A 22,084-nucleotide genomic window follows, 5' to 3' on the forward strand; every position below is an offset into this window, starting at 1 on the left:
GCCCCAAGCCAAGCAAAGACCAGCGGCTTATGACTTCTTTCGCAGTTAAGAGTATTCCAAGAACATCGATTGAAGAACTTAACAAGACAATTGTAGTTGGATTGGCTAAGGATTTGGGTCCTTAGAGTTCCGTACATAGAGAGGGATGGATTTTTGTTAATTGCCCAGAAACTGGTCGACTTTGGGGCGAAACATGGTAATCACGATATTAAAGAAGCCACTTACCATCGACCAACTTTAAAGAATAAATTGCTGCCAGAAATTACTTCGCAGTTAGAGGAGTCCATTCAGGAACTACTGCGGACGACGTTGTCCGAAACGAAACTGGCATTTACGACAGACATGTGGTCAGATAAATACAAGCAGCGGCACTTCCTGTCACTGCATGTACATTTCATCAGTCGAGATTGGAAGAAGAAGGCGCTTATGCTTGGCGTAGAAGAATTTGATGAAGAATCAAAGACCACAGCCAATATCAAGAATTTCATCAACACCATACTTACCAGATATTTTAGGGACGACACGGAAGAAATAATAAAGAAGTCCTGTGGCGTAACAGCTGGAGGGAGCAATTTCCTTGCCGTGTTTCCCACGCGATATCCTTGCTACTGCCACAAACAAAATCTAATTATGCAATGGACACTAAATCAAAAACCGCTTCCCTCAGAAAGAGAGATAATCGACAAAGATTCCAAAGGTCAACAAATAAAGCAGAAGAAATTAATCAATCTCCATACACACTGTCCAGCTATCAAGGACGTCCTTGTGCAATTAAAGAAGCTAGTCGAGTATTTCAAAGAGTCGGGCATTAACAAAAACTTGAAAATTTCCCTAAAGCAAGACGTGGAAACTCGCTGGAATAGCCAGGTTGTAATGCTGGAGTCATACCTAAGATCGGCAGATGAAGTCAAACAGATTTTATTAGAAAAGAAGAAGGTGGACAAAATTTCGAAAATTTCCGACGACGTCGTCGATAGTTTGGTTGACTTTCTGAAACCATTTCAAGAATGCACAGAGGCTTTAAGCGGTGACAAATACCCAACACTTCATCTTGTAGCCATATGGCATTGGAAACTAGTGCTCCACATGATTCGTAAAGAAACAGATTCAGAAGAGATGTCAAAACTGAAAGGACAAGCCCGTTTATGCTTTGAAGAATATTTTGTTGTTCAAACAATTCACTACTTCGCTTGCGTGCTGCACCCTTAATAAATCTTTTCTTAAAATATCGAAAAATGATTTTCCAATGCTAATCCTATTTTCTTACTAGTTACAGAAAGTTGAAATTTGCCGACGAGGAATGTCGATCTCGCGCGGTGGAAATGTTGAAGGGCCTTGTTCTTGAGGTCCAATCAACTCAAAGGGTCGCGGTTCGTCAACAAGCCCAGTCGACGTCAACTGCTGATGCGTCCAATACCCAACTTGCCGCAAAGAGAACCAAGTATACAGATTTTCAAGACTCGGAAGACGACTCGGATCATGACAATTTAAGCGAACTGGATAATTATTTCTCAATGCCGATGCCTAAGGGTTGGTTTATTTATACTTATTCACAAATGTCGCTTATTACAATGTGATAGAGATGCCAGTAAGCCGGCTTATTGAGTTGTGAGTCAAACCAAGCCGGCTTATTGAGTTGTGAGTCGAAACAAGCCGAGTCAGCTGAGTCGGGCTTGGGCTTTAATCGGGCTAGCCCGAGCCCGCCCAGGCCCAACGGGCTTTGGGCGGGCCGGGCTTTTGAGTTTGGCCTTTGAGTCGGGCCGGGCCTGGGCGAGCTTTACTTGAGTAGGGCTTGGGCGGGCTCGGGCTTTTTAGTTGAGCCCATGAGTCGGGTCGGGCCTGGGCGGGCTTTTCTTGAGTCGGGCTCGGGCTTTACTCAAAAGCCCGACTAATATTTTTCGTGGAGTTAGGAGTAATATGAGAGTCAAAAGTTTGGCCAAAAGCGCACCATTTGTATTTTATACTTGCAATTCACAATTCATTATTGTATTCTCATAGGATTTTCATTAAAAAGTAATTCCAATATCAAAAATTTTCAAAATGGAAATGATTGTTGTTATTGGTGTGAAAAAATTACTAGCAGGGTTGCACATTTAAAGTGTGAAAGGACGGAGAATACAAAATAAGCTTACTGTGCAAGACGATACATATTCAAAGAAGGTGAGGCTATTGGATCAAGCGAGGTCACCATATCCTGAAATTTTGGTGTGGCGCCACACAATTTCCATTGATTCAGAAAATTACTCCAAGGATATTATCAATCCCCGAATCACAAGCTAGTGATGAGAGAGTGTTTTTAAGCACCGGTTTAACGTTGACCGCCAGTCGCACTGAACTTAGGATTAGTGGCAGTAGTTTATCCAACTTTACATTGCTTCATAAAAACTACGTTTTTTGTTTACTAAACCTCATTGACACTAACAGTTTTGGGTTTATTTATTTTTGTACCCTGTGAAAATAATTTATTGAATACTAAACCTTTAAAATGTGTTTGTTGAATAATTTGAACTTCTTCATTTATCAATTCGTTTCATCATGCGTAATTTTGAACGCTCTACAAATTTTATTTTAATTGTATAAATAATTTGTCACGCCATAACAAAAAAGCCCGATTAAGCCCTATGGGCCCGGGCTCAAAGCCCGATGGGCTCGGGCCTGGGCGGGCTTTCTCAACGCCAAGCCCTATAGGGCTTGGGCGGGCTCGGGCTTTAGAAATCTGGACTTGGGCGGGCTCGGGCTTTTGAGTTTGGCTTTGAATAGGGCTTGGGCGGGTCGGGCTTTTGAATAGGGTTTTTGAGTCGGGCTTGGGCGGGCCGGGCTTTGACAATGTTAGGCCCGACTCACCTCTAGTGTCCGTGCATTTAACGCGTGTAGCAAATTATCTTTAATTAAAATCATTAATTAATTATTCAACTCAATTCAATTTATTAATGACATATAGCCTGCGTCCCTCATCATATACAGAATTTGGTTAGTAATTATTGGGTGTATAATTAATTATTACAATCGAGTTGGTTTAGGTTTAATTTGAATCATATTTTTATTTATTTAATTTGTAATTTAACATGGCTAGTTAAAACATTGGACCTTTAATATATTAACAATTTAATCGACTAATGATGCCAAATTTTTTATTGCAATTAATTTATACAAAACATTTATACTTCAAGTTGGTCTAAACTAGTATGTTTCAGACAAAGCAAACACCCTCCTTGACTTTTAATCAAATTGCAAATGAATGTAACTCAAATCCCTGACCAATTGCTTAACTGTACAATCAGCATACATATTTATGTGAAAAGGATGTTGCAACAAATTTTATCTAAATATTATCTCCTTTCATTTTATCAGCTACCGCGACACAAAGATCCTGTTTAAAACGTTCTTGATAATTTGCCTTTATCCAACCCCTCGTACAAATACACTCTTGGATTGTTGACGGCGACATTTTTTGCCTTTTTGGAGTTAATAGCGTTGATCCTGAGGAAAATAAACGCTCCACAGGGACTCCTGCACCTGCCGCCGTCAGAAAGTCCCTCGCCATTTTTGAGAGTGTTGGGTAGTCTGATTCGTGGTTCTAAAAGTACAAAAACATGACATTTTGGTAACAAAATGGGCGACATGTTTTCAAAAGGTTAATATTTACCTTCCACCATCCTAATGCACCATTGTCCAGTGCGTTCGGGCTTACCGTTGCGCGTTGGTTGCGAGAGGTATCGAGTAATCTCGTTATCATTGATATTTTGGCGTCTGAAATTGCAAAAACAAATCGTTGTCCTCGAATTCTTCAAACGGTTCTGGGTTGTCCTCCGGCTCACGAGCGTAGAAGGACTGCCAATACTTTGTAATGTCACTATTTACAAATTAATCGATTAAATTGTAACTCAAAAACAAAAATATCTGGCACAACCCTAATATACTTTTCAATATCTTTCGAATTAAATCGAACTGATGAGAACCACTCAGTCTTACATCGAGGGTCCAGCACTACATGAAACATAAAATTAAAGAATTTTAGATGTTTGAACATTTTTGGAAATTTTTTAATTTTTGGTAGCAACAATATATGAAAGAGTTATTTTAATTGAATTATGCTAAATTGACAAATACCAGTTCCAGCAATATACATAAGTCCTTTCGATGATGGATAGTATCTCTCCAGTTTATCATTGGCTTCTTTTGCCGCGTTTCGGAGCCACGTAGGAAATGTTCTTCCGGTTTTTGGGTCAATGGCTTTCAACTTCCGTTTTGCGTCTACCCCGTATTGTGAGAAGATTTTAGAGTAAACCAATGAGTAAAAGGAGATTGTGGGGAAATCCTGCTTCGACATAAGCTCCGTCATATCCTTGAAGGGCTAAATAATTCCAAAATGTAGAACTATACACCTATGTATGCACATGCATATCTTAATCTGTCACAGCAAGTAGGCTAAATTTATGCAAAAATTAAAATTAAATAGCCAAACCTGTAAGAAATATATCATATTGGATACCATTTTCCACTGTTCCGGAGTAAGAATCCAGCCAATTAAGTTGGACTCCATCCGAAGGGTGCACTCCAGCGGCTAGAATAATATTCAAAATTCCTTAGACGCAGTGACTGTTGAACCAATTTTTTTAAACCAGAAAATTTTAAATAAATTTGCGGCTCTAAAAACTGAGTTTATAATTCTGCGCTACAAATTTGATGTCAAGAAGTTAATTAATAGAATGACGGAGAGCTTTTAAGCCAATTTCGATAAGTTCGAGTAACTTATCTGAATGATTTCTTACTTCCCGTAGCCGAGAAATAAAGAAAAATGTGATTTTGAGAATTTGCTGATGACTCGTCGAGCTCACCATTAACCTCATGGGTTTCGAACTGCATTATTTAGCGATGTTACCTTCTGGTATTCTAATGCCCTCTCCATCATTAAAAGTGTAGAGTTCCATCTCGTCCGAATATCCAAAAGCAATTCCTTTTCCGCTAGTCCAAAAATTCTGACTTCTGAATTGTTCCCTCTGCTGAGGTGAAGCTCGAACGAATCAGACGCACTTGTCAAGCTAACACAACAATTAGGGAATTATTAATTACATTTTCTTATTCTTGTATTTTAGTCGACAACCTTCGTTAGAACAGGCACCATTTCCCCATCTGATTTAGGGTCGAGATCATAAATATTTGGTTCAACCTCCGACATATCCCGTAAACTATCCAAAGCCACCTGACAGACCAGATTTAGGATATGTGCCAAACAGCGAACGCGAAAATCATCAATGTTGAAGTCAACATTCTAAGAAAATTATATTAATTAGAATACAATTTGTATGTAATTTTTTACAAGATTAATTAATCGTACCTTCTTCAGCATAAGTCTCTTAAAATGGGAGAAAAAAGTTGTCATGTTGGAGGCATTGTCGCTTGTGATGGAGTGCACCCTATCTATTAAGTTAAAATCTTCCAGGACTTTGATAAGTTGGGTCGCCAAGTTTTCTCCGGTATGAGATCCATTAAGAATGGTTAAATCAAGGGGCAACGATAAGAGTTCCCATTCCCTTGTTATTCCTTGAACGATTACACCTTGGAATGCATATTGATTGGAAGAAGTCCGACAATCCAGGATAAATGAAAGTTTCCCTGGAATCTCCTACAAATAAATATAAATATGTACACATGTAAGTGTAGATTTTGTTAAATATAATTGTGACATGCTCAGAAATCAACATGAAAATTCAGGATTATGATCAAACTTAATAAATAAGTTTATAAATAAACTTGTTCAACAAACTTATTTATGATTATAAGATGTATCATGACTTTTCAATTTCACCTGCAGTTTGGCAGTGAGCTGCTCTTTTTCCGTTTGGTACCTAATGGAAATTTCGGAACGCATTGTTGTTCGACCAGGAATTTGTATGTCCGGGTTCAACAATCCCAAAAGTCGTCGAAAGGACGGCTCCTCCACAATAATGAACGCTTGGTCCGTTTCCAGCACAAATTCTGTCAGGGCATTGACCAGCCGTTCTTGAGTGACCTACTCAAAATAAATAAATGGAAATGAATTCTATTTGAAATAACTCGAAAACAAATGGTATAATTATTTTACAGGTTGGTTAGGAGCAGAAGAATTAAGAGGTCGTTTGTTGAATCTCGGCTCTTTGATTCTTGTATTTCTGACGGGTGATTCGATTCCATGTGCCTCTTCATATTTGAGGTGACCCCTGCACTGTTTTTATACAAATCTCTATATACATAGGACAAAAAAGTCATTGATAGAAATTTTGTGTTAATGAGACGATTAATGTATTTATAGCTTATGACATATTCTGCAAACTTACGAGCAATATTTACATGAATATTGTGGTCCGCTCGGCGTTAAACAAAAATGGGTAAACATCTCCGATCTTAGCTTCCGGTTCCTAACTTCCGATTCTCGATTGTCAACACAATCAGAAGTTGGGTTGGACTCAACAAATGATGGGGAAGTGCCGTCATTTTCTATACGTAAAATATAAAACAAATACAATACAAATGATGAGGATTTATATTTTACTAACAGTACAAAAATTATAGTAAAGCTGACTTGAAGAACTTACCCATTTTAATTAACTTGTTTAATCAAGACAGTGAAAATAATCTGCAGCTGAGTTAATTAAAACGCAGATTTTCGCGGTTTACTGTACTGGGGTCTTGATTTTACGAGTCGAAATTTGAATATCGAAATCCTGCAATTTATGAATTAACTCAATTAATTTCGGGTGTGCCAAGAATTCCAACCAAGCAGGGTGTAACCAAGAAAAATTAAATTTAACAAAGTTGGGGCTATAAGTAAGAATTTAATTTTCTAAAATCTTGGGTACAACCAATTCAGAATAATTGGATTTTGACACAAAATAATCGAATTGACCCATGTTTCAATTTTATTATGGTTCATCTATTTATTAAAAATGCTTCATCTTTTCTACAAGATTATTTGGTGCACCCTGTAATTCCTATGAATTTTCAGTTTGAGTCATTCTTGCAATTCTTCACATCTTTTCAAAACCAATAACGTTTTGAAAACTTTGAACCCTTCACACGCACCAGGCCCATTTATACCTACTGGGCCCAGGCTAAGTGTTAGTAGCTAATAACTTTAATACCGCTGGAGATAATGAAAATCTGATAACTGCGTTGGATTCCTCGTGCGATTTGGCATAAATACCATAATTCAGTTTTTAACTGTTTGCAAAGCATATCGGCAGAGAAAATCTAGAAAGGACACGGGTGACGGTAATTTTTCACCAAAAAAATGGGAAGATAAGCGAAATAGCGAATTTGAAAAATGTGATAGGAGTCAAACGTGCACTTGAATTTAGCCCAACTGACTATAAAAACGTTTATTGGGACCGGATCGACTAAGAACAGTCGAAGAAAGATTTTTTGATAACCTCACCACGCCCATCGTAAAGGCGCTGAAGGATAGAAACCAAGGAAATCCGCGAAATTCCAACCGAAAATAGCCTCAGAGCTGACCTTGTTGACGCAGATTATCCAATGAGTGCTCAAACTGAAGCTTAGGCTTAGGGCATTAAAATGTAGTACTTGCCACCTCTGGATAATACCCAGAAAGAAAGCCCTACTAAAGAAATGAAGGGCTCTCCTTAAGCGGTACGCGCCAAAAAAGAGGATTCTTTTTACAAATGAGAAGATTTTCACATCGGGAAAATATTTTAACAAACGAGTTGACCTGATCTAAGCAAAATCGGTCAAATATATCCTCTGATATAGGCAAAAGATCAAAAAGTCACATTATCCAGGTTTTGTGATGGTTTTGGCAGGTTGGAGCTAATTTGGGTAATTCCTGCACATTTTGTTGAAAATGAGAGGAAGGTGAAGGAATAAAATTTCTCAAAATATATTTTTAAGTTCATAGTACATCCCTTAAGTGAGATCCTATTCCATGAATTCGGCAGGACTTTGCAGCAGAACTCAGCACCAGTGCATAGGGCAAAAAATGATGTCAGCGCGGCTAAAAAATCAAATTCCAAACTTTATCTCCGCTTGGAAATTGTCATCCTCGTTGCTGGATTTGAATCTCTGGACTATGAAAAATGGTCAAAGTTATGGGCAAATGTGTGCTCTAAGCCTCGTAGAAGCCTGAAAGCTGTAAAAAATTCTTTGACCACGAAAAGGAACAATTAGCCTACGGATTCCGAGCGTGCTCCAATCGAGGGCTGTTGGCCGCGTCTTCAGCTCTGCATTAATGTTAGGGGTGGAAATTTCGAAAACCAAAAATTGTTTTCCACTTAGAGATTAACTGGCTTTCCATTAAAATTTACTAGAAATTTGTAACACATAAACTGTTGAAGCTACAGCGTTTCAATCTACTAACACTTTACTTGGGCCACCAAGTACGAAGATCAATAAAATGTGTTGTATATATATATGTAAAAAATCAGTACAGCTTTGTTTAGCCCGAAGCAGGATTAGTAAAACCGTATTTGTCCGTAGTTTTCTACATATAAAATTATGTGCTACTATTTTACATAATACACTATTAGTGGAGGTCGCCTCTATAGCCCCTCCAGTTAATTTTTGTTTATATGTATTTCAAGCCATATTATTTCATGAGAAAGCAGTAAGGACCTCCGGTCCAAATATCAGCTTTCTATGTAAATTTCTAAAAATCGGTATGGGTCACCCCATAGGATCGGTCTAAATAAAAATTTTACCAATTTCATGTCATATTCGTCCATTAGGACCCATAAGCAACCTCTCCACCAAATTTCAGCGCGATATGACGATTTTGAAAAATCGGTATGGGTCGCCCCCTAGGGTCCCTCAAGATGAAAATTTTTCCAACTTGAACTCATTTTTATCTACATATTAGGAGCCATTAGCAACCTCTGTGCCAAATTTAGCTTTCTACAGCGATTTTAAAATTTTGGTGCATAATGCCCCACCCACTCGGATGACCCCCACCGGTCAACCACTGGACGGATGTCGCCCATCTTCGAACTCGTTTCCTAACTTTGTCCAATATACATATGGTAAAAATTTAAAGTCAATCGGTCAACTCGTTCGAAAGTTATCGAAAGACAGATGGACGGACGGACGGACGGACATGACGATTACATAAGCCCTGGTTAGGGCTAAGAATGACGCATTTTTAATAGATTTTTTCATAAGGGAATTACATTTCGTATATATTCGTTTATATTTATTACTTATTTATATTATATTAATTAAAAATTCCCTAACTATTCTTCTAATAGAAGTGCCCTGAATCGTCAGGTTGGCCTTGGAGTGCGGGTTGTCGTTCGCTAAGCATTTGGGTGGTTTCCACCCTTTCTTCTCTCCGGCAGGATCCACATTTCGCTAGACATCCACATATTCCCAGAATCACGGAGAATAATAATCCAACCGGAATATAGTAAGATCTTGTTTTTTTGACGCGGTAACACACATCGTAGCGACATTCGTCCCCCAACTCGCAGCAATATTGACCACAACAAGTAGTTAACGGTAGGCAGCAACCGTTCTCCTTATAACAACACGTGTACATTCTGCTCTCACCACAGCAATATTTAGAACCGTCATATTTCTTGCAAACTGTCTGCATTATGCCGCAATTTTCCTAAGTAAATACATAAAAGTTGTTACATATTTTACCAGGTTGGAATAATTTACTGTGGTTGAAAATTTCTCTTTGAAATATCTGGAAAACTGGGTATTTTGCTAACAAGGAACACTCACGACCTGTCGTTTGAGTATAGGTTACCCACCATGTTTTTTAGAATCTACTAGGACCCCAGATGAAGGATCCATTCATATTTCCGTGTAAAACTCATATTTGGCGCCGTGGCGTGGCGCCACATTCGCCAAATTTGAATGTTTTTATTTTTAAAACCGCCATAACTTTTGAAATCCTGGACGGATTTTGAAAAATTTTTGATCAAAATTATCGCAAAGGGTTCAGCTTTCGATTTCCATGAAGTTCTTTAAAAAATTAAAGTTTTCAAATTTTTGCAAACTTTCCAAATTTTAAAAATCCTAAAAATATTTCAAAAATTAAAATTCCTTACTTTTTAATTGTATTCTTAAAATGTCGACTTTTGTGATCATTTTGAGCATAAAAATTTGAAAGTCCGGTGTAAATTGCAAAAGTTATGGGGGTTTGAAGTTGGCCGAAAATTCAGATTTTTAAGTTTGGCGCCACGCCACGGCGCCAAATATAAGTTTAACACTGAAATTTGAATGGATCCTTCATCTGGGGTCCTAGTAGATTCTAAAAAACATGGTGAGTACCCTGGACTCAAACGACAGGTCGTGAGTGTCCCTTGTAAGATCAGGTATCATTTTATTCTAATCTTCATACCACATTTAACATACGTTACTATCGCTTAGTGAAAAAGGTATCACCGAAGTTTGATGGGGTGACAAATGTGCAAAGACAAATGTGCAAACGATAAATGTGCAACCTGACAAATGTGCAGCCCGATAAATGTGCAAACGATAAATGTGCAACCGATAGATGTGCAGGAATTTTTCCAACAAATAGTGCAATATATCTTGATATAATTTACACTTCAAATCAAATTACATCTTATCAAAAAACTAAGAATTCTGAAACATTAATTTTGTGGTGAAGCTTATGAAGCTGGAGATCTTATAATGCAGATTTTATACTTATTAAATATTACTAATCATCATTATAACGGGGTTGACCCCTGTCAATTTTATAATAAAATTCCCGTGCCGAATCACTGTAATGCTAAATTTAGCTAGTGATAATTAAACTTTAGTTAGGGACACCCCGCGGGGACATAATTTAAAATAACAGCAAATAAGTAAATCCCGAATTATTTCATTGAAATTTAGAATTTTTATATGTACATAATTCCAGCCTATACGATAGACTAAAATTCACGAATTCACGAAGATGTATGTACCAGGAAATTTATGCACCATAAAAATATAATTTAGTAAAATATTAAGTTAACAATAAATTAATACTGCTCAATATAAGATCTACAGCTTCAACAGACATCATACGGGATGCCACCACAAAATTAATGTTTCAAATTTTAGTTTTTGAGGAGATGTAATTTGATTTTATACAATGAAATAGTGTTTTTTTCGCGCTCTAACGATTTTCAAGTTAGATACCTTAAAATTTGCGTAAAATTGAGTAGATCAAAAATCCGTAATAAAATTGGGGGGGGCCCATTGGTGGATTTTGAGATCTGAGCGAAAATGTGCGAATTTTTTGCAAATTTTGGATTTTGACTGAAACTAGTCCAACTTTTAGTCAAATATCGCGGGAAAAAATTATTTTACACTACAGTCAAGAGCAAAACTTTACGACATATGGAAGAGACTTTTGGGACAACACATTGTGCTTATGGCTGTCCCAAAAGTCTCTTCCAAAATTAATTCTTTCAATTCCTTGTAGTTCCTTGAAAAAAATTCGGCGACAAAAATAATTTACCACGTCACCCCCTACTTTTGCACGCTTTATTCAATAAAAATTATATCACAGCATTAAAAAAATTATTCGGAAAGGTACGCGGTGCAAAACTTTACGGCCTTTAATTCCCCATTTGAATAACATGTCCCAAAAGTCTCTTCCATATGTCGTAAAGTTTTGCTCTTGACTGTAGAATTTGGCCGCTGCCTCGATTTTGGACACCAATTTTCCTATGTATTGAAGTTTGCAAAATAATTGCATTTTCCGTATTAGAATGCCACGATCGAATTTTGGAATTTTGGTTAGCATTTTAAGTTAATCCATGGGTCTATTGATCTAGCGGAATCGCTAGATACAATTCGTTACTTATTCCAAATGGTTAAACCAACTGGGAATGTTGTGAATAGTCGGCTGTAGCCGTAAATTTGGTACCGCAGTTGCAACACATTTTGCAACAAATTTGAACGAAATCTAAATTAAAATATGAGTAAGGAGTTCATGTTAATGTTAACAGATTTCTGATATGTCCTGCTGCCAATTCAGAATTTTGAAATTAACGCAAAGATTCGTTAACCACTGAGAATTTTGTTAATGCCGCGTGGTCTTGTTTTTATTACCTTGCAATTTTTACCGTGGAGAAAAGTGGAGATTAAAATATTTAATTTTTTTAACTTCAAAACTACTTTTACTTACTTTTATTTCTGATAATAGGAAACAATTGGTAGATATATTTCTCTGGTTAAAGTTGCGAGTCAAGTAGACACACACAGTGATTATAAAACTTGTAAGACTCCTTTCAAATAATTGAGATAACTAATAGCTATGTACGTACGTATGTAGTTAAGATTGGACACATTGGAATTTATGTCGAAAAAGTGGGATCTAGATAATTATGCATCGACACGATCAGTATGCACCCAAAATAACATGACGTATTTCATCTTTTATGTGCGCTTCATGCCAGTCAGACAGGCCTGATCCCATACAATTATTGAGGCATACCTGTTCACTTACATTCATGTGACTGATTATGATAGAGAATGATAGTGAATGAAAATGAATTTACTCCTATTTGAATGAAAATGAGTGAAACATTCAGTCATTTCAGATGAGTGACTGTAAATGAAAGGATTTCTCACCCCTTTAATTTTTTCACCCTATGTTTAATAAATGGGGTGAAGCAAGAAATGAAGTCAGATGAAGTGAAGTAAAAAGTGTCATTTGCAACAATAGCAAAACAAAAAAGAGAGGATGGCGGGCGTACAAAGTTCTGTTCATAAAATTTTATTTTATCTGCTAGGTAAGCTTTCAGAATTTTTTGCGACTAATAATCCTGAATGAACAGTAATTTATGTCAGGTTTGTGGCAGAGAGACGCATACAAATCCAGAAATTGCTTATTTACATTGGCATTATCAAATAAATAGGCGCAGTAAATAAGTCGTACATATTTATATAGAATATACCTTCACAAACGAAATGTAACCAAGAACCGTGTACAAAAAATATATTCTTTTAGGTGCAATCTTGCCCCGTTAGCCGTGTCAATTTAAGCTACTTGATTGTACTTTTCGATACACACCCAATATGATAGGTTAAGTTTATTTAGTTTTACCCCATTTTTAGTTCACGGACGGTAACGATAAGCCAATTGTTATAGTGTTTTTAAGGTCTTTAAACGAAAACCCAAGTGACCATAACCAACATGGCCTTTTTCAATCCAGGGGTGCATCTTAGAACCTGGCCCTTCTTTTGACCCCAAGGTTGAAAACGTGGTGAAAATTTAACCTCGGAATGCGTATCGGTTCGAAAGTTAGACTGACGAACGGACGGACACGACAAAACCATATATACAGAGTAATATTTCCCTCATTCTTAATAACGAATCTGATCGGTTTCATAAGTTATTATTTTACATTTACTGTCCACCCAATTCGTTTGCATCCAAGGACATTACGAGATTTTATAACCATTTGTAATCTTATTCTCAAGTTCAGTCTTTTCCTGATTCTTTGACCTGATGTACATGTCGCCGTCTCAATTATACAAATATTTTATCTTACTTAATATGTACTTCTCAATTTTACCTTTCCTAATTGTATGAAATGACAAAATACCGATATGATAACATAATGTGTCTCCTTACTTCTTATCAAATTATCCTAATTCAATTAACCTTCAAAATGTAATTTAACCAATGCTCAACCAATATTCTTTGCCACTCTTCTCAAGCTTACCTTACGAGTCACATCAGCCCAATTCAATTTAAGTTCTAACCATTTTTATGTATGACAAGGCTTGTTTTTTAAACTGAAGTAAAACACATTGAGCAAAATTAACTTAACAAGCTGTCCGAGAACTCTTAATTTCCTAAAAAGTCTGTCCTTCTCAAAACCACGCCATCATCATCACAAAATCTTCCATCCTCAAATCACACCCACATCAGAATCCAACGAATTTTTCACACATTTACATAGGTTTCGTGTGCAAGAATCTATTACTATTTATTGATAATTCATGTGAAAGAAGGACAATGGAAAAGGTGCGATGTGTCTTGTGCATATAGTAAATTCCGATCGATAGTCAGGTAGCCTGTCTTAATACTCAAGTTATACAACTGAATTTGAAACCTTATGATTATAACGGAAAGTCGCAAATACCGTATAATTTTTTAAGTAAACAGCAATAATATCAAGACTATATTAGAATATAAACTACCGTAAAACCTCTATGTATAGTCCTCTTCTAATTATAACCGGTCTCCAAATATAGCCGGGTCTAGAGACCAAGATTTCAAAATTTTCGCCGGGTCTATAATTATGACCTGTCTTGTCCGCTGTGTCCCTGTTCATAGTCCATTAAAGAAAAATGTTGCACATTATGCCAATCAACGAATAAGTGGAACTACTAATTTTTTCCTATTAATTTCAGGTTAATAATGGATATAATCATGACAGATAATTTAAAAAACCTGCTAAACTTGGTTTCAAGATGTAGATTAAAAGTGAATGGGTTACTTATGGCTTATCTTGCTAAATTAGAAAACTCAAATTGAGTCAAAATGAATTATATTTGATTTTGTAACATCTAAAATTTTTGGAGCAACAAAATTTAGCCGGGTCTCTAATTATAGCCAGTCTCTAATTTTAGCCGGGTCCGTGACCCTTAGTTTTGGATTTTAGCCCCGGCTATAAATAGAGGTTTTACGGTACTTACAATGTAGATCTCCCAACGTATTCTTACAGATTTGGATCAAACTCGCGGTCACAAATATAATTAGCATGAAATTTGTAAATGACAAGATCTACCAATGATAAACTTTAGCGGAGATACAATTTGCATATGTAAATAGAGGAGAAAACGCACCCCTAAAGCCGATAAATTTTTCATTTTAAAAAATCTGCTATGCATTTTCCCCTCTTTTTATGCAAATATCTCCGCCAAACTTGCGCATTTGCAAATAGTTCCATTTTCAAACTTCGTAGTAATTGTATTTATGATCGATTAACGGTAGATTTCTCCAAATCTGTGAGAATACGTTGGAAGACCTGTATTGATAGTGCGAAAGCATCTCTAACTAAATTATCTTGAGATTCTAACATGCCAAATATACTCAAGGTTATTTTCAGCAATGCAAATTGTATGAGTTTCCGTGGCATCTGTTATGTAACTTTACTCATAAGCAAATTGTTCCGTCGAGTCATTAATAATCATTTTTTATAGTTTTAATTTTCATGAAAATATTAAGTATGTATGTATGTGAAATTATTTTATGTCGATTTTCATGCAAGTTTTTAGTATGCAGTGTAATGTGAGAATGTTTAGCGGATTTTATGAATTTGTTCTCGAATGTTCGATTCTATTTTTAGAACATTCTTTCTTTGTCTTTGGGCAGTTCGAGCCCGCAGTTTTTTAGTAAGTAAGCTTTTGTCCGTGTGCGAGTAAGCACGTATATTCGTGTAGAATCTCTTGTACTGTACACATCATTCCTCTCCGGTTTAATAGTGTCAGTTGAATAAATACCGTAATTTTGTTATGATAAATGTTTGGTCAACCCAGTGCAATAATTTACAACTATTAGCACTACCACCTGAGTTATCGCGAGAAGCACGACCGCACACAAATGTAATCATAATCAAAATCCAAATTCGTACCCCTTCCCTGATTGGTGGAGCCAGAAAGGTGGGGACCGATCAGAATGCATGAATGCCACGGGAAATTCGACGGAACAGACTTTATAATGTCGAAATTATAATACAGACATATTTATAATTGTTGCAAAATAAAAAAAAGCCGCACATTTTATGATTGGCAATCGTATGTATTAATTGTGGTTGGAGTTAACTTTATTTATTTTCTTTCGATGGTGTAAGATAACTTCGTTTAATTATTACTTATTCGAAATTTGGACTTCATTTACCCATCTACTTCATATCATTATTTTTAGGAATGTGCATAATTTCTTACCAGATTATTTTTATAAAAACTTAGGATTAGACAGATGATAATTACACATAATAAAGCCGTTTGGAGTTATCTCGCTGAAAAGAGAGTGGATCGCTTAATGCACTCGGTGGTTGAATTCATTTAAATAATTCTGAGGTGGTTCATGACATGCGGCGTTCTCATGCTCACGAGCTAATAAATATATTGCATCAATAACATAAGTACATGTATGTACTTATCACGTATACGTGATAGTTCTTAAGACAATCCTTTACATTGAAAATATCACGATTCTTAGATCGAGAATATGGGAAAAGCTGAGATTTCGTCTTTCTCTGACTCAACCACATGCTTATGAGTGAATGAATGGATTGCATAAATCTCTAACACCGCTTAATTTCTCGTCCCGGACCATGACCACTCTATATGTACATATATGTAACGTGCCCAGGTTAATACATTTTCTTGTAGTCAATCATACTCGTGAAAGGATTACATAAATCAGGAATCATAAAATATTATATTTTCTGAATTAATACCATTTATTTTCGAGTAACTAGAAGCATCTGCAATAAAAATTGTGAGAAAGTGTGATTTTGCTTGCATGCAGGATGTAACTTTACTCATTTTTCACAGTGTAGCTACTGTTGCAAATCCCACACCTTAGTTAAGGTAAATAATACAAAATCTAGTTTTTATTAATTAACTTTAATTTTACACTATTGTTAATTTTTTACGTACATGACTTAAATACATCCAATTTTTCCTTTTGTTAGCGCATGTATTTTGTGAAATATCCACGCCATGTAAGAAGCTTCAAGCACTTCAAATACGCAATAAGAATCGTAAACTTAATTCCACTCTATAAGCAGAATCGGATTTCAAATACAAATGCAGGTAAACTAGCCACTACTGCAACACTCCAAATTATGATGAATGTGGAAAATGCTCCGTCTAATCCAATGTCTCTGACTATCATAGGATGCTCATTGCTCGCTGGTTTCCGCGAAAAATGCGCCCTGCTGATCACTTCCTGCTCGACACGACCTTGAATTCCAGTCTCCACCAGGGACTTATAATAAAAGGGTAGTTTTAAATTTCTTACAAGTCTGAAGATCACACCGTGGAATGATTCACGTAAAATTTCCTTCCCCTTGTAAAATTTATGCCACGGGTATTTATTCTTGAGGAAATTGTACTCAGCCTCGATTTCATCAGACTGAGCTATGAAAACGGTTTTTCCACATTCAATCAGTTCAATTTCGATGTTTCGTTGCACTTTCGTAATATTGGTGTTGATCGTGAAATTAACATTTTTAGGGTGGTGAGAATGTATTGGCTGAAACAAGTTCAGGTAATCGTTAACTGACTAGTAACAGTCTGATACCAATCCATATTCAGATATTCAACATTTTGGCGACATCTGCCGTACTCTTGGCGAAAACTATTATGCCGAAACGTGCCGCGAAGATGACACATGTCGATGTGGGAATACCTCAACAAACGTAAATATTTATAACCAATTTAAATGCTCAGAAATACACAAATGAATACGTTATCTGCAGTGCACCATAACCGGTTGTGGGTCTTCGCTTCTCTGTGGGGTTGATCAGCCTGTACCATCCTGTAATGCCACCTCCGGGGAATGCTACTGTCTTAATTATCAAGTAACTAGCTATGTAATTATGGTCTCAGTTTTACAATTTGGCAGCTTTTCAAAACCATTGCATACAAAATATCATCCTACTATAAAATACAGCCCAAAACTCTACATACCGTGTCACACATGCACACCAACGTCCTTTTCGTAACACGCAATTCAAAATGCATGCAATGGTCTGTATTATAAAACCACATCTTTATTCTATATATGCATTGATTTTCGAAAACAAACAGTCTAATTATAAAATTTTGCCCATAACCGGTTGCCATGCTGTTCTTGTTGACACCCTTGGCAACGTGTTTGTAAACATTTGCATACGATTTTTGTAAATTTATTCCCATCAAAAGTGACTTTTACTTTGTTTCAAAAATTATTTTACAAAACCTTATTTTACAAGACAATTCTGTAAAGATTTTTTGTTTTATTTGTAAGTGTGACAATTTGCTCCATAACTGCAACTCAACCTTATGCCCGCGTGGTGAAACACCAGAGTGTGTCCTTGATAAGTATGGGACGAGTTGCAAATGTATGCCAAGGGGACCATATTCTTCTTTCGAGGTAATTAGTCTCCATAAAATATGATATGAAAATGTTAATTAGCTATTCCCATCAATATTCCAGTGCCACGGCCTCTTTACTCGTAAAAGGTATGCAGACTGTAGTCTCCAATTCGTTAACTACGCAACAATTCAGCGCTATGACCAAATTTGTGGGCAACTTGGCCGAGATTACTTTGCAAATCAGTGCCGGGAAATACCTGTTTGCGTATGCGAAGACTATCCGGAAGCAGTACGTTTAAATACTCCAATAAAGTTTACTGGTTGATAGAAATTTTGTTTTGATTTACTTTTAGTGTCGAACAGATGCCGATTGTCCCTGCCCAACAGGAAGTGTAGGACAATGCGATGTGAAACACAATGAATGTTTGGCAGGCTGCAGAGTGACTTTATTTGTACATGGTTAAGGATAAGTTGACCAATAAATAATAATGTTATCATCAATTGTGTTCTAGTGACACCCAGTGCACCGCAAATTGCCCAGTTGGTCAAAAAAGTATATGTTCCGGAGAGTGCACTGATTGCAGAAAAAATGTAAAATAGCTTAGTCCAACACAAATTAAAACAAATTTGGTCTACTTAATTCGTACTCGCCTCTTTACTTTAGTGCTCATCAGATACTGATTGCACTGAGATGGCTTGTCCAACAAATATGCCCGTCAGGAAATGTACATCCGGTGGCTGTAACTGTGGTTCTGTACGAATATTATTAAACTATTTCTCCTTGATGTATAGTCAGATATAGCAATCTTCTACCTTAAATAATTTGTGTATGCTTTCAGTGTACCTCACGCTCAGATTGTCCAGAATGCTCTAATGGACTGAAGAAAACTTGCTTTACCAATGGCGAGTGTGGATGCATTCGGCAGGATTGGGTTTGCACAGAATACTTTACTTAGCGAATCCTTAATAGTAGCGGAAATCACCAAACCCAAACCCTATACATATCGCTGATAAAGATCTATATGAAATTTACACTTTGCTTTGTTTGCTCAACACTTTGGCGGGTTTATTTCATGTTGTATGCAAAATATTAGTTAGCTTTACCCTACATACGTAATCATTAAACAATTCTAGTTTACCCGAAACGAAGATTGTTCACGCTACAGAGATTGCGGATTCCCGTTTTTAACTCCATCTTGTTGCTGGGTTGGATGCAGAGGTGGACAGAGTTGCCGTCGCGTATGTAGCAGGCAGCTCTTTAATCGGATGTATGAACGGAAAAAGCGGTGTAAGTAGGTTTGATATCTGCGACGGGGGGCGGTAGATTAGGCCAAGCTAATCAAATTCAAATATAAATTAAGACACAACTCCTAGACAAATTTTAACAATTTTATTCTCTTCTTTTGAATTCGTATAAATAAATCAGATTTACATTCATTGTTTGTTTACTATTATCTTACAATGGAACATACTGTGGTGTGCAACGTGCTGAGCGTCAACTCGACAATTGCATTGAATGATAAGAAAAATGACAGAATTGGAGTCTGAGATAGCATTCCTCCTGTAATTTTCACCCTCCGTTTATCACAATGAAAACATATGTCAGTCTCTGGACTGCAACGGGAGAGAATTAGCACCGATATTAATAATTTTGCATTTCCCATGACTGGTCCGAGTGGGCACGTTGTATAGCCTTTTGTTACAAGTCAATTTTTTGAAGTTTCCAAATTTTGATCTAGAAAAGCAGACTACATGTACGCACGATGCCGTTTTTTTATTGCACAAGCAAGATTACTAGTTTACTACAATTCCGCGTCTAGGAATGGGTAATTAGATTTCCACTTTAGTCTCCATTAAGTTATATTTATTCTCGATACCAAAGTATTTTGACACTAACAACTTGGACTTTATAAATGGTGAAAACAGTTTTCTTCAAATCTCAACCCTATCGATATTTGATGTATTTTACTACAGTATGTCTAATTTTAAACGGATACACGAGGCTTCTTCAGTTAAGGTTAACGAATGTAATCATTTATAAATAAATACTGAACTAGTATTTTACAAAATTTGATAATAGTGTGCGCAAAGAAGTGATAAATTTGGGTTCTCTTGTACACCTACATACGGTAAAGCATTCGAATAATTTCATCTTGTTAAGCGCTACACGCACAGCTGTATAGCCCAATTTGAGTCACATATTTGATGCCAAAGTTTAACTTGAGTTCTCAAATTCCATTACATTAAACCCATTGTTCGACTCCATGTACAACAATAACTGTACTAAATAAGGAGTATACACAGCCTAAAGCATTAATGGGTATATAAACACGGTAACTTCTCGGGGCTTCAAAAAAATTTCAAAAGTTCCATTCCATATTCAACAATGAATATAACCAGCCCAATTGTCATTAGAATGGAACATAAAACGAAACCTGGCAAGATTAGGGTAACCGATACCGGCCGTGACTCATGAAATGTTACAGACTCCCGCAAATTCCCGAATGCTTTTTGAACAGCCTCAAAATATTTACGTGCTTCCTTAGGTTTTACTTTTTCCCGCAATGCCATATTTTGCAAACCTACCTTTAACCACAACTGACTCAATCCTGCCCCAAACATACGCCTTAATTCTTTTGCGAAATAAGGTGTCAACAAGTTTTTCCTACCGACCATGTACTGCATCATCGTGAAAGGAGAGTCACCTTTATTGCCGACAATGTGACGATCTCCCATTAATTTAACCTTGTTCTCCATCGAAACAATGTGATGGTTGAAAACGAAGGCAACCACCATGGAATTCTATTCCGTTAGCTTTCTTAGATTTAAAGCTTTCCCCGTACTTTGCTCAGTTTTCGTCTTTGCATATACAAAGTTTGCTTTGAGTTTACTTAAGAATTTTGATAATTCTGAATCCTTCCCACCACTTGACATCAAGGCAGGTATTATGTAATCTACCAATATAGTTTTCGTTGAGCCGCTTTTATAATCATAAACCATATCCAACGATACAAGTGGAATGTCCCAGTTGACAAGATCGTAGACGCCACTAGGTGGTGTCTTCGGTTTTAATACGGCCAAACTAGAATACATTGACCCCTGATATAAATTTGTCATTAAGACAAAGTTCCCAAAGAACCATATGGTGAAAAGGACCAGGACGATTTTTCCAGATCGATACCCCTTTCCAGTACTTTCACCAACCTGTCCAAGCAGTATGCAGGTGACAACCATGATTTTCCTTGACGCACAAATAGCTCCGTTCAGCCAGGTCGTATTATCAGGTGTACGGGCTCCTGTATCCACCCATGCCAGTAATCCCGCCCCCGATACAACTGTAAAGAGAAGGCAAATCCAACTTCCTTGATATAACGGGGAAAGTAGGGTGGCAATTTCGCCATCGAGTGAGGGAAGGTGGCTGATTGTAATGAAATTAATCGAGGCGAAGATAACTTGGTGAATATGATAATTTGATTGTGGCCTTAGTCCATCCGAGTATCCAAAAATTCCGATATTCGAACCATCCAATTGATCTGTTGCTGCCCCTTAAATTCTACCAGGGTCAAATTATACTTTTCTGCGACTCCCGCAACCTGGCAAATGTATGAGCTTGTCACATTCGCAAATCCACCATGAAGTAAACCACACTTGTGATTTGTCGAAGTTAACACGTACACCAAAGCCTTGTGCATATTGAAATTTGCTGCATCCCATTTTGCCCTAATTGTTGCCCACAAAAATATTTTCACCTGAGACAATATGATAGGCCTACATGTCAAACATGGTTTTGCTGTCATATTTCACAAAAACTACAATCTTCACGGATCCAAGGAATTCCACAAGTCGCTTCAGGCATACTAGATCCCGGTGATTTAAAATCTTCGCAAAAATGTATTCTTGTCGTAGTAGATTGTTCGTGATGTTAATTAAGAACTCGCACTTGTATATGAGCCCACCTTCGTGAACTAATGACTCAATTGGAATATAAGTTACTTTGCGTCTTGCAGATTTCTCAAGCTTTCCTTTTTGATATCCAAACATTTCC

At 36.8% G+C, this 22,084-nt stretch overlaps 2 protein-coding genes across 2 annotated transcripts; both read right to left on the reverse strand.

Annotated features, from left to right (window-relative positions):
- Positions 1–3,049: 3,049 nt before the first annotated feature.
- Positions 3,050–12,226, reverse strand: LOC118433049. The gene is made up of 13 exons (XM_035844597.1): positions 12,125–12,226; positions 6,576–6,704; positions 6,318–6,477; positions 6,086–6,223; positions 5,810–6,013; positions 5,339–5,626; positions 5,105–5,272; positions 4,883–5,042; positions 4,466–4,564; positions 4,111–4,354; positions 3,973–3,987; positions 3,647–3,853; positions 3,050–3,577 (listed from the first exon to the last, which is right to left on the reverse strand). Exons 8-13 carry the CDS (start codon positions 4,910–4,912, stop codon positions 3,375–3,377), a joined length of 798 nt encoding a protein of 265 aa, XP_035700490.1. The 5' UTR covers positions 4,913–5,042; positions 5,105–5,272; positions 5,339–5,626; positions 5,810–6,013; positions 6,086–6,223; positions 6,318–6,477; positions 6,576–6,704; positions 12,125–12,226; the 3' UTR covers positions 3,050–3,374.
- On the reverse strand, positions 5,093–6,579 carry LOC118433024 (zinc finger BED domain-containing protein RICESLEEPER 1-like). Its single transcript, XM_035844552.1, has 5 exons — positions 6,576–6,579; positions 6,404–6,477; positions 5,810–6,013; positions 5,339–5,626; positions 5,093–5,272 (listed from the first exon to the last, which is right to left on the reverse strand). The coding sequence occupies exons 1-5, from the start codon at positions 6,577–6,579 to the stop codon at positions 5,093–5,095; spliced, it is 750 nt and encodes a 249-aa protein (XP_035700445.1).
- Positions 12,227–22,084: the final 9,858 nt, after the last annotated feature.

The sequence above is a fragment of the Folsomia candida genome, unplaced genomic scaffold, assembly GCF_002217175.1.
Source record: "Folsomia candida strain VU population unplaced genomic scaffold, ASM221717v1 Fcan01_Sc039, whole genome shotgun sequence".
In the NCBI taxonomy this organism is placed as follows: Eukaryota; Metazoa; Arthropoda; class Collembola; order Entomobryomorpha; family Isotomidae; genus Folsomia; species Folsomia candida.